Source organism: Ciona robusta, chromosome 13 (assembly GCF_009617815.1).
Source record: "Ciona robusta chromosome 13, ASM961781v2".
Lineage (NCBI taxonomy): Eukaryota > Metazoa > Chordata > Ascidiacea > Phlebobranchia > Cionidae > Ciona > Ciona robusta.
In genome coordinates this window covers 4,226,300-4,238,324 of record NC_143247.1, presented here as the reverse complement: position 1 = coordinate 4,238,324, position 12,025 = coordinate 4,226,300, and the positions used below count along the sequence as shown (strand labels likewise).

The window sequence follows — 12,025 nt, the reverse complement described above, 5'->3', positions numbered from 1 at the left end:
TAGACATCTTATAACAAACTTAAACTACACAAAAACGAACATAGAAATAACATTCAGGATTAATTTCTATGAAATACGCAACAAACAAACCATGTCTTACAAATAGTTTGCCGGAATATTTGGCCTCAAATGGCATCGTAAGTCTCTTATTTAAAACGAACACTGAGCAAATTCGCGATAAAACTAAAAGTTGATGAACAAAGCTAACTTTTAACACGCCATTTGCAAACCGATGTTTCGACGACATATACAGGTCGTCATAAATACCAAACGATCTATTCTACAACTGGTGTTATAAAACATAAACATCTTATATTACAGCACACTTGGTGGCGCCAAAAGACCCGAAAGTTGACGTAACGGGGCCGACCTCTATGGTGGTCACATGGTCACCACAAGAGGCACCAGTCCACGAGTATATGGTGGGTATTGTGATGTCATAATCGTAACATAAATATATCATAAACAAATCAAAGTCCTCGCCCTAACCCATGTAGAATAAACATCGAAAAACAACGATAACATAGACATCAAATTACCTTCCATTAGGTGGCGTACAACCGCGTTGGAGCAAACGCCGAGCCTCACCGTCACACCTTGCCCTCTAGTGACCACTCGATCGCGATAGACGACTTGACCCCCGAGTCAGCGTACGTGGTAGTTGTATCAGCGATGGGGGAGGACGGACAACAAGTTTCGACGGAGGTCATCGGGTTCAAAACACCTGGAAAAGGTGGAGGCTGTAGATGCTATTTATAATAGTTATGGTGTTTACTTATATGGTTATGGTTGATGTAGCCTATTCAACTTAATATAAAAGTAAATAAAATATGTCATTTAAACAACTAAGAAGGGTTGGTTGGGTTATTTTAACTTATTAGAAAGTTGGTGGAACTTATTATGATGCTAGTAAATAATGGTTATCACAGACACAAATAAAAGATATCATTGCACTATTTAACCCCCTCCCCCCCCCCCTATTACAGTCCCGGGAGCCCCCAACAGACTCGCGTTTCAAGTTCTCAACTCCACGTCGTTACATTGTTCATGGGGGGAACCCCCTGTTACGAACGGGATAATCACGGGGTACGAGGTGCTTTATAAAACTGCGGGTAAGTTTGGGTTATTGTTTTATTACCTTAAAGTGTGGCGGTACAACGCCAGTCACCAAAGTAGGTGCTGTGTATTTCTATGAACAATTGCCCCCCATGCTATATCAATAATATAGTACAGACACATAACCATATATACAATAGGTGTAATGGTGCTTTGCTACAATGTCATAAATTTTGAAACATTGTTTGTAAAGCTGATGTGAATTTAGTTCATTTCATAATCTTCCAACCAGAAGAGCTGAATACCTATATTTATATATTAGCATATGCATATATAATGTTATGTCTGATGTCAACAACAGTTGGGAAATCAAGGTCATTTATAATAAAGATCGGATAAACGATATCTTTTACAACTATTTCCTTCTCTTGCTGTTTTTTTAAATAGATAAATTTAGTTATTAATAAACAAACCTTATTATGACATCACAGAAGAAACACCCGGCCAGCCCCCTGTCGTTGTTCGAATCCCAAACGGCCATTATCGCTCCCTCCTAGTGGAGAATCTGGTCCCAGACACCCCGTACGTTTATTCAGTCCGAGCACAAAATAAACATGGATTGAGTTTGCCGAGGGAAGCGAAGATGAAAATCGAACACGTCGGCTCGAGGCCCCCATCTGGTGAGGAATATATTATTTCTATGTTTTTTGTAATTATAGGGGTTAACACATATTGTGTATTATTGTTGCATTATATTGGAAATTTAGACATATTATTATATTATAATTGACACATGTTCTTTATTATAAGCATAACCATAAGATAACGGAATAGGATAATATTCACGGCTGTATAACAACCGAAAGTTTGATTATAACTTAATAATAAAACAAACTTGAGGGAGTTTGCTCCTTCTCCCACTCCTCCCACTAATCTCACTTTTTCTCCTCTTCCTCCCAGCCATCTTCTTGGATGAGGAAAATATGAATCTTCTCCAAGAGCAAATCAAACTGGAGAAGCTAAGACAAGAAGAAGAACAATTAAGAGTCGAACAGATGATGTCATCACAGCCACACGAGGGAGGAAAAGAACAACAACAACAAGTAAAATAGAAATATGTATATAAAAAATTTAAAATAATAACTAAAATACCAATAAAAAAAATAATAAATATAAATAAAATAAAACAGAGCTTAAAAATACTTATCATAAATAATTGAATCATTAAATATGATATCTATGTTAATAAATATGATATCTATGTTAGCAGCACACCACGCACTACGTGCACGAACCAATCAACGAAACAACAACGACAACAGCGACAAAAACTAAAGTTACGAGGTAATCAGCATTATGATGTCATAATCAATTGCTATTATCATGTTTTCTTATTATTTGTGATGTTTATTTATTCATAAAGTGTAGATAACTGGGGGAAACACTACCTACCCCACCACCCCATGATTGGTGCCTATATTTAACAAATGCCCGTCATAGATACATCCACAAGGAAGGACAACAACAACCCGAGAAAATTGAGGAGGAATTTGAGGGAAGGTTGACGCAGGAAGAACTCGCGCAACTTGCCGCTGATAGTGATAGAATAGAGGTAATAATATGCATTGTGATGTCATAATATATATTCTGATGTCATAATAATATTAGATAAAAAATATATACATATATTTCCGACTAAATAAATAAAAAAGTTACTTTATGTTAAGTCTTCATATAACACTCACTCGTGTCTCGTCTAACATCTAAAACAATCCTATTCATATTACATCATAGTCACCATTATCCTAACATTATTACATCATAAACACCATTATTTTTACACAATCCATATCAACAGTGTCAATCACCCTTGCAGGTAACGTTCGCGTGATATTTCAAGCATGTTTGTTGTTGTAACTTTAAATAAATATCTTTTTATTTTTGTTGGTTTTAAATATTCTAGATTTTGTGAATGCATGTTGTTTCAGTTTCAATACAAACATGACTTATATAATATATTTATAAATATAATACAAATGTATTCAATGTTATGTTTGTATTAAAACTTACAAGAAAATGGGTATTTTCCGCATTTAAAAGTTGACGGTTGCCATTCAAGGATTGTGGGAGTTTGTATATGTTTTCTATGTTGCAAAAATATCTTTAGTTTTCCATCAGATTGTTGTAGATTGTTAACAAAGTGACAAACTTGAATACATTACGTAAAAGTTAAGAAAAGATCGACCAATGCACTCTGTTAATGTTACATCTATGATATCATCCATGGTTTTGTAATAATGACTTTCAATTCTCCATCACCAATATATATACATCCACCACGCACCCTAACAGTATGCGACACCGCAGGTACAAGTGATATCGTACAACACCACACGAGGGACCTCATCCTCCGGCTACTTATCGGAGACCATGGCACCTGACGTGGCAACCGTCAACTTCCCGGGGTCGCCACACCACCGGACAACGAGCCCACACGGATACGTCGACACAAACGTACAAACGGACGTTTCACAGAATACGACCGTTTATACCGACGTGGAGGAAGCCAAGGACGGGGACAATGATGTAAGTGTGATGTCATTGATGATGTCATTAGTGATGTCATTATTTATGGGATAGTTGCAAATTATAATACAGGCCCCACATACCCAAGTATAGTTAGAATTGGAATTTTTTTAATTGCCTATTCATTAATTAAAACCTGGATTTTGATTGAAAATTAATTAAAAATCGTTTCTAGAATAAATAAATAGATAGATAGTAAATATACCAGTTCCGTACACCTAATGCTTACGATAATGCAACTAAATCTGCCTAATAGTTCAATTAACAATTTTTTAAAACCCAGATTCCAATTAATTACTAATTAAAAAGTTTCTAGAATATTGTGAACAGCATTATTACCTCACAGGTGACAACAATAACGAAGACGTATCGCACTATGACAACAGAAAGACGACTTGAAACACAAACTGGAATGCAGCCGGTTGTGATGTCACAGAAGAAACAATAGAACGATTGTTTACGGGAAATCCCCAATTGTAGAACTGCATTGTTTTGATTTATAGAGATTGTGACGTCATAATTGGTGTCTTGTTACAGTGAGGGTTCGCGAAGTTGTATATGACATCACAATGCGCTTATTACGTCAGCACTTATTATTACACAACTAACACAAGATATTATGACGTAACTAACAAATTATTGTTTAACAATGGTGTTTATATGACGTCACTAACGCCCTTTATGATTAACATTCTAGTATCTGCATGACGCTTTACGGTCGGTTATGACGTAATAATGCGATGGATTGTTTAATTGTTACAACACAATGTGGAAAGATTGCTGTATTTAAATAAAATAAACACGTAATAATACTGCTGGATTCTGGAATTGCAAAGTGTCTGTGACGTAATAATGAGGTTATTCGTAACAATAGGTTTCATTGTTGTGTATAAATATTCACACAAAAGTCTCCGTGACGTCATAACTTCGTGACGTCACACGTAGAATTCGACGCAACCGTTGTCAGCACACGACTTAGCAGCGCCACCGTCCGGTTGGTAATCTACAGAGTCAGGATCCGTTGTGTGGTGCCCGCTGTAGCAGTGACCTGGAAAGGGTAACGTTTACTTAAAAAACTTGGAATACGATAGCGAAGATTAAACTAATTAAAACAACGAAGAGAATGGAATTGGCAGCAAAACGACAGTCGTTAAAACACGCTATGGGTAAAGGCATACCAAAGATCACCGGTTAAGACCGTGGCCACTATGACGCCAAAGCTCCATTAAAAGGAAGTTTACAAAACAAATTAACAAAAGATCGACAAATTGCATGTGTGTGCGTGCGTGCGTGTGCGTGCGTGCGTGTACGTGTGCGTGTGTACTGCATTTAAAACAATATCAAATTTTATTGCTTGATAACGATCTACATTAACCCATCACACCTGTCAGTATCGCGTTTGTCGATTCTTCATAGAAATCCATCTTCAACAACCTGAACCCGGTGCTACAACAATGACACACGAAGTCTGCGCCTTCCTCATCTTGACCAACTTTGCTTACCATTAACTCGGGGTGGGGGAGGTGGCATCGACCTCTGTCGTCGGGGTTGTAGCTCTGTGGGGGTTTGACGTCATTAATGGATTGGTGACGTCATTAGTATGTGGTGAAACGAATGTAAATTTTAAAAAATATTTATGTTTGTTTTTGAATACTCAAGGGTATAATAGAGGATTATGACGTAACAATGCTTACCTTATGACATCTGACGCAGTGTGACATCACTGGCTTAGCTACGTTAGCGGGAAATAGCGTCGACAGCGCTTTGATTATTCTCGGGTCTTTCGAATCCAGCTTATGACGTAACAATCGTTTTATTTCTTTCGCGTTCGCGTTATCGAAGAAATGTTCGATTCTCGCCGCGTCGTTCGTTAATTCTTCAACCCTGGCTTCCGGTTCCGAACCAACCGAGCTATCTACGTCATCAGTACGTACGTCATCAACACGTAGGTTCTCGAAGTTGGGTATTACCCTACTTTTAGGTACCGGGGCCTGAACAGTTTGAAAAATGACGTCATCACGCTTTCGGGGGTTTTCCCGTGGGTGGGTGTGGGGGACGTCACGATGACGTACAGGGTAGAATCCCTGGAGAGGACTTTCCGGTTTCGAGTAATGACTTCCGGTCATATTGTTTGTGACGTAATCGGCAGTGACGTAATCAGGAGTTACATGTAACGGGGTGAACAGGTTGTTGATGACGTCAGATGGGTCGCTGCTGCCGCTATGATGACGTTGTGCAACAGGGGTGAACGCTGATTTCCTCGATGCGTCACTTCCGTGTGGGGAGGGAGGGTAGAGGGCGGGGACTTTTATGGGGGTAAGGGGGTTTCCCGTGGGGGGTTTCTTTAAAATCCCCCTTTTCGAGGGTTCGTGGTTAAGGTGTAAAGGATCATAGTAACTATCTTCGTGTGTGACGTAACTATCTTCGTGTGTGACGTAATATTCCTCTTTTGATGACGTAGGAGATGGCGTCATAGACGATGACGTCATTTCTCTTTTTTCCTTTGCGCGAATTCGCAAACTTATTGTTTTTCCGCTGTTACCGTCGTCGCTAGATGTCGTGGTGGAGTATCCGCTCTCTGTGACGTCATGAAACTTCACTTTCTTGTCTGTGACGTCATTATTATACTTTCTGCAATCTGATTGGCTAAACCGGTCAAGCATGAAACTATTCATCCTGTAAAATAAAACTATGACGTAATAATGGAATGTGTTACCTCACAACCGATGATTGACACGTGATAAAGATCAGCTTGTCGCGGTTTAAACAAACATGGTTTGTGTCGTCATAATAAACTTTCGAAAACTAATTAAAAACTTCCTAGATATAAAACGTCACAATGCACCTTGAAACGTAACAATGCAACTAGCTGCGTAACAATGACTGAGCAAATGCAGCTTCGTGCAGAAACGCGACTTGCTTCTTTTTCGCGTCAACCGCGATCCGAGGTAATCCGCGAATTAATTAAACGCTGCTACCATTGTCGCGTCATAGACGATAATTAAACATAAGAGAAGCCGCGATTCGCGGCATTAAGAATATTGTTTGTTGAAAATCTAATATATTAAAGCGGGGTAAGATGGGCAGCACAGATTGTCCCATATTTCCCGATCGTGTTTCTAACAATTAACAACGCCTTTTATAATCGCAAAGATATTTTATAATTCTGTAAATCCCGTTTGTTTGGTGCCAATAAATGGGAAGATAAATTAGAATAAAACCATGAACCATCTCCCCATAACCTGCTATATAGCTTTGTTTGCTACGTCATTATCACAAAACAAACAACAATCAACGATCGCGGTGTCGCGGTTGGTATGTGTGACGTCACAGAGGCCTCAGATGTGGATATTCGAGAATTCATCAAATGTTAATTTTCGCGATCAAAGAAAATTGTAAGATGTAATTATATCGCGATGCGTGAGAAAAGTTAACCACATACGTCATCAAAGTAAAACCACATACGTCATCAACCTTATTTTTCCAATGAAACGCAGCATATTATGTTCAAAAATGGAAATTTTGTTTAAAACAAACTGACATTTTTTAAAACTTGTTCAAGTTTTGGAAGTTTCTGTAAAATTAAACCCTCAGGTATCAACGCAGGGAAACCACCCATGTTCACTTTTAATCTTTTAATCCCCAACCCATTGTTTACAAAACACGTCATAGAGCGGTTTGTGACGACACACCGCTACAACCTCATTAATGTTATCTTTATGTTTCCCCAACCCTCTAATGAGTTGATATATTATGTCTATGTTAATCACCAACCTGAGAAATTCCTGCGTAGATTTTTTGGAACGTTTTTTGTGAAATTCGGGGAAAATTAACTAAAACTTTAAAATTAAAGAAAAATTATCGAGCCCATTACAATTTATAAAGAATCGTGAAAATAAAATGATTTAGAACATTATATTAATACGTTAAAATTTATTAAAATTCATGAAAAACGTTAGATTTTGTTAAATTTCTAAACTTTCGGATTTCGTTTAACTTTGCCCCCGGCCACGTCGAAATATAAGATTTCTATTTAATCCCCATGTTTGTTTATAGCGGGATAAAAAACAAACGACGAATTGCTCTCTTGTTTAACGCGGGAAAATGTTAATCCCATGTTACCATAGCAACCATCGTTGCCGCCAAATGACCGGGTTAATCATGATTATCAGTGAAGCGAATCATATTTAACATAAGCGGGTGTAGATGGCATACGACATACAATATTACAATTCGTATGGGTGAGGTCCTTGCCGGGGACCTGGGGTTAGGGTTGGCCCATTCCCCCAAAGTCACAAGCAGCAAATATTAAACAGTAACGAAAAACACTACAAACATTGCGTTCACATAGCCAACTATAGGAACGACACAATCTATTTATATGGGTGAGGTTCTAAACTCCCAAAATCCAATAACATACACGAAGAAACTCTATCTCAACCTTTAATGCCCTGAACAAATGATGTCATCGCCCGTGACGTCACAAATCATACGTCATCAAGTTATACGCCCCCAAACCAACTTTCGTCCAAGCCTCAAAACTTCAACTAAACCAAAACTTCTTGAAATCATCGATTTAACGAGCGTCCCTATTGTGACGTCACAGAGCCAACTGTTGGCGCATAATGAAACGCGTAGCGAGCAACGAGTGTGTATACAGTCGTGAATTTCAAACAAAAACCTCAATTATCCTCAAACAAACCCTCTTATGACGTCACAATGTAAATTATCAGATCATTGGGTCGATATTAGGGGGGGTCCCTTCATTAGGAACAAGTTGCTGGTTTCAACACAAACATAATATATATTTGTGTGCGTATAATATATATATACGTATCCTTCTATATATTTAATACGTCATCGCTAAAGATGGTTTCAGAATTTGAACCGAAACGCCGAAGTTGAAAATCGTATCGTACGTATATGGGCTGTCATGTTATTGAAACTTCTGGAAACCAGGAATTTATTTACTTTAACTAAAACCACACTCCTTATTCTACAGTAGATATAATGTCCGTATCATATTAACTCAAGTAGATGCGGTATATACGTTGTTTAAATTAAAAATAACCAGAAACCCCATGTTTTACGCAACATACACAAATATTGCGAACATTCGTTGTTTTTATAAAATAAGAACAAACCGGATGTGAAAGACCAACGCGATGTGTTTGTTACGTCACAATCCCGTGTATGATTAACGAACAATTGTGTTTATGACGAAACAAGTAAAACTATTGTACGATGATAGATGACATTATGACGTAACAATAGAACAATCACTAAACGTTTGATGACAAACCAGTGAAAAATAAACGAAGTTTTCGAGTAATCGATGTTTGAACAAAGGTTGAGGTCTAACAAGCCCGGACCGGTTGGTGGTTTCAACTCTACATTGGTTTTGCTGAGTTTGACAGCTTATGAACCAACCCCAAGCCTTTGGGAATAAATATTAAACATAAAACACATAATTTTAAGAATGTTGCCGCAATATTAAAATATTACAAGTTTGGACGAGACAACAAAATAGTTTAACAAGTTTACAATTTTTTGCGGCATATATTCATAAAGCTAATCTTTGTCTGCGCAAAAAACAAAACAACATAAATCGAATGTGGCGACGACGTATTTACTTAATAATAAACATATCTTAAACTTCAAACTTTGCAACGCTTTTTAAACTTGTACGACGTTATACAACAACTCGAGTTCCTTCGCAAACTTTAATAGTCAGCCGTGTTGCGAATCCCGACGAGTATTTTCACTTCCTAACCAACTTTCCATCGCTTTCAGCAGCTTAATCTACTCATACTTTATTACATATTTGATACTTCTCAACTTTTTATGGCGGACACAAATCTGAAACAACCACTGCCCGCACAAGTCCTTATTCGCATTATTTAACAACGATTAATTGGTTACCGATCGTTAAAAAGTTAATTATCTTCAATTAGTTTGTATAAAGGTTACTGCAAACTGATAAGTTAATAAAGTTCTGGCGGTTTTCCGAAGTTACATTTCACGCAACTTTTGCATGCGATAAAAAGATTTAACTTTTACAATAAAAGTCAAAAGGTTTGTGAACCACTGTAGTAGGCGACCTAACTAAATCAAATGGTGACCCAGGGGTTGAGAAGATTTCAATAAATATTTTTCAACAACTGTTTAAAACTTATTCTAAATTTATGTTCAGCTAAATTTATGTTCTAAATTTACTAAAATAACTTTCTGGAAAAATTAAATCTCTTTAACTCAGGGGACGCGGATTTAACAAGTTAAAAATTAACTATACGAATACGATAGCGAAGATCAAACAATTTATAAAAACGAATTCAAGGAAATTAGCAGCAAAACGACAGTCGTAAAACATGCTGTGGGTAAAAACTACTTGAGTAAAAATGTCAAATAAAAACGTGGCTGCTAAATCCAACATACAATAAACTCACAGTGAGTTGTAGTTGATTAAAACAAGTTAATTAAACCCAAACTAAATACTATCAACTAAACACACAGCATAACTGACTGCTTGAAACTAAATCTACGCAAATCCAGTGTAAGCGACTCACAGGTGAAACTTCGAAGCTGAGAAATTAACCTCACCCAGCTAGATTACCACTCGCGCACATAATCACCATCATCAACCACCAATAAGTTCGCGCTCGCGTCGCGTTACTATGTGACGTCACAGTGCAAATCGTGTTCGCAAACAAACAGATTTAAATAACAGAATTTGCTGTCTATGACTAAATATAGCAGGGTGGGGTAAGATTCCATGCTCCAATCTATTTTATTGTCTCATTTGGAAGTAAACAACGAATATTTAAAAAATTATAAAACCGTATCCCCACGACTCTAAAACAGCGTTGTTAATTGATAAAAACACAATTAGGAAATATTGGATATTATGCGCTAACGGTATCCATCTTACCCCAGCCGTACTATAACACAAGTCCCTGCTTATGACGAAACAATGTAACTTTTTAGGATTTTTAATTGTTCGCTCGTACAAATAATTATCAATTACAATCCAATTATGACATCACAATAAACTATAGATGACAAAACAAATTATTTTTATCGCGATTTATTTTTAAAAATTTCCACTTTGAGGATGGGATTGAAATACTTTAGATCGGATTAGAGCAAGGAGCAATTATTCTCAATATGAGGTTTCCATGGAAACGGAGATCATCCGATTTTAATGAACATGTTTACGCAATATAGAAATCCTATACATACAACTTCCGCCAGAAATCGCTGAACTGTTAGCACAGTAGGGTGGGGAAGATGGGACACCTTTTCATTCTGTTTTCTGTCCCATTTAATATTAAACAAAAAACATTCAAAGAAATATAAAACAGTATCCTCACGACTTCCATAGACCGTTGTTAATTGTTTAAAACACGTTCGGGATATTTGGATATTATGTGCCAAAGATGTCCCATCTTCTCTCACCCTACTATATTTACATTTAATTGAAATAAGCGAGGTCGCTACACCTAGCAGACAAACAACTCATATTCAAACTTTCACTAAACTTAATTATCCTTACATTGTACCACACGCCAACATTTAAATTCAAACTTTATTTTTGTTCGAATTTCTAGTGTTTGCTTTGCCGCTAAGTGGCACTCGAGAGGCTTTCTATTTTAAGTTTCAAAATGGCGGAAATTGAAATTCTAGAATTAATTGTTTACTCACAGTGGTTGGTTGTTTCGTCATAATGAGGTTTATTGCATCTCGTTCCTAATTGGTTGACCTGGTTCTGGAATAAACAAACATAACCCATTGTTACGCAACAATAAAACATTGATGACGCATAATGCTTACCCTTATGACATCACAGTTGACAATGGAATACATGCGGTGTTACGTCACAATGCTAAAAATAGCCTCAAACAATTGAAGCAGCCTTGATTAATAATTTAATTGTTTCCATGAAAGGATTGTAACGTCATAATTAACGGATAATACTTGAATGTGAGAAAATCTTTTCAAGAATCGCCGCGTCACGTTTGGTTATGACATCATAATATATTGTGACGTCATATCAACATCCAGCTATAACTTTACTGGTGCTATGACTTCATCAAATCGTTTGTGACGTCATGAGCTACCACGTTGTAGCTTAACGGCGCCAACTAGCGGTTGGAAAGTACAGGAACCCTTCTCGACAGGCGGCGCTATTTATATTAACTATGCTGGGTCATCAACAGGCGTAACTTTAGGGGTGGCTGGGTTGTCATTTCACCCAGACTTTTAAACATGGGTGACATCATATGCAAGCCCAGTACTAAACTTAAACAACTTTTACCCCGTTGCTACGATGTTTTACAAAGTGACTCCTCAAATTATAACGAAAGTAATTCTAATTGGTGAAGAA

At 37.3% G+C, this 12,025-nt stretch overlaps 2 protein-coding genes across 2 annotated transcripts in view; one reads left to right on the top strand and one right to left on the bottom strand.

Annotated features, from left to right (window-relative positions):
- LOC149725961 (uncharacterized) overlaps positions 1-4,454 on the top strand; it is a 34,843-nt gene extending 30,389 nt beyond the window's left edge. Inside the window, exons 74-83 of the mRNA XM_089891038.1 lie at positions 322-422; positions 550-733; positions 987-1,112; positions 1,548-1,736; positions 2,017-2,159; positions 2,324-2,400; positions 2,557-2,668; positions 2,915-2,932; positions 3,424-3,642; positions 3,989-4,454. Of these exons, the coding sequence (XP_089747164.1) occupies positions 322-422; positions 550-733; positions 987-1,112; positions 1,548-1,736; positions 2,017-2,159; positions 2,324-2,400; positions 2,557-2,668; positions 2,915-2,932; positions 3,424-3,642; positions 3,989-4,090 (1,271 nt within the window). The 3' untranslated portion in view covers positions 4,091-4,454. The remainder of the gene's footprint in view (positions 1-321; positions 423-549; positions 734-986; positions 1,113-1,547; positions 1,737-2,016; positions 2,160-2,323; positions 2,401-2,556; positions 2,669-2,914; positions 2,933-3,423; positions 3,643-3,988) is intronic.
- Positions 4,410-11,886, bottom strand: LOC149725960 (uncharacterized). Its single transcript, XM_089891076.1, has 5 exons — positions 11,473-11,886; positions 11,344-11,407; positions 5,337-6,318; positions 5,027-5,198; positions 4,410-4,690 (listed from the first exon to the last, which is right to left on the bottom strand). The coding sequence occupies exons 3-5, from the start codon at positions 6,315-6,317 to the stop codon at positions 4,578-4,580; spliced, it is 1,266 nt and encodes a 421-aa protein (XP_089747202.1). The 5' UTR covers position 6,318; positions 11,344-11,407; positions 11,473-11,886; the 3' UTR covers positions 4,410-4,577.
- Positions 11,887-12,025: the final 139 nt, after the last annotated feature.

Excerpts from the sequence above, each read along its gene's own strand:
- LOC149725960 (XM_089891076.1), bottom strand. The coding sequence starts at position 6,317 with ATGAATAGTTTCATGCTTGACCGGTTTAGCCAATCAGATTGCAGAAAG. Across the intron at positions 5,199-5,336 it reads ACTGCGTCAGATGTCATAAG|AGCTACAACCCCGACGACAG; the intron begins GTAAGCATTGTT and ends AAACCCCCACAG. Across the intron at positions 4,691-5,026 it reads GACAAACGCGATACTGACAG|GTCACTGCTACAGCGGGCAC; the intron begins GTGTGATGGGTT and ends TACCCTTTCCAG.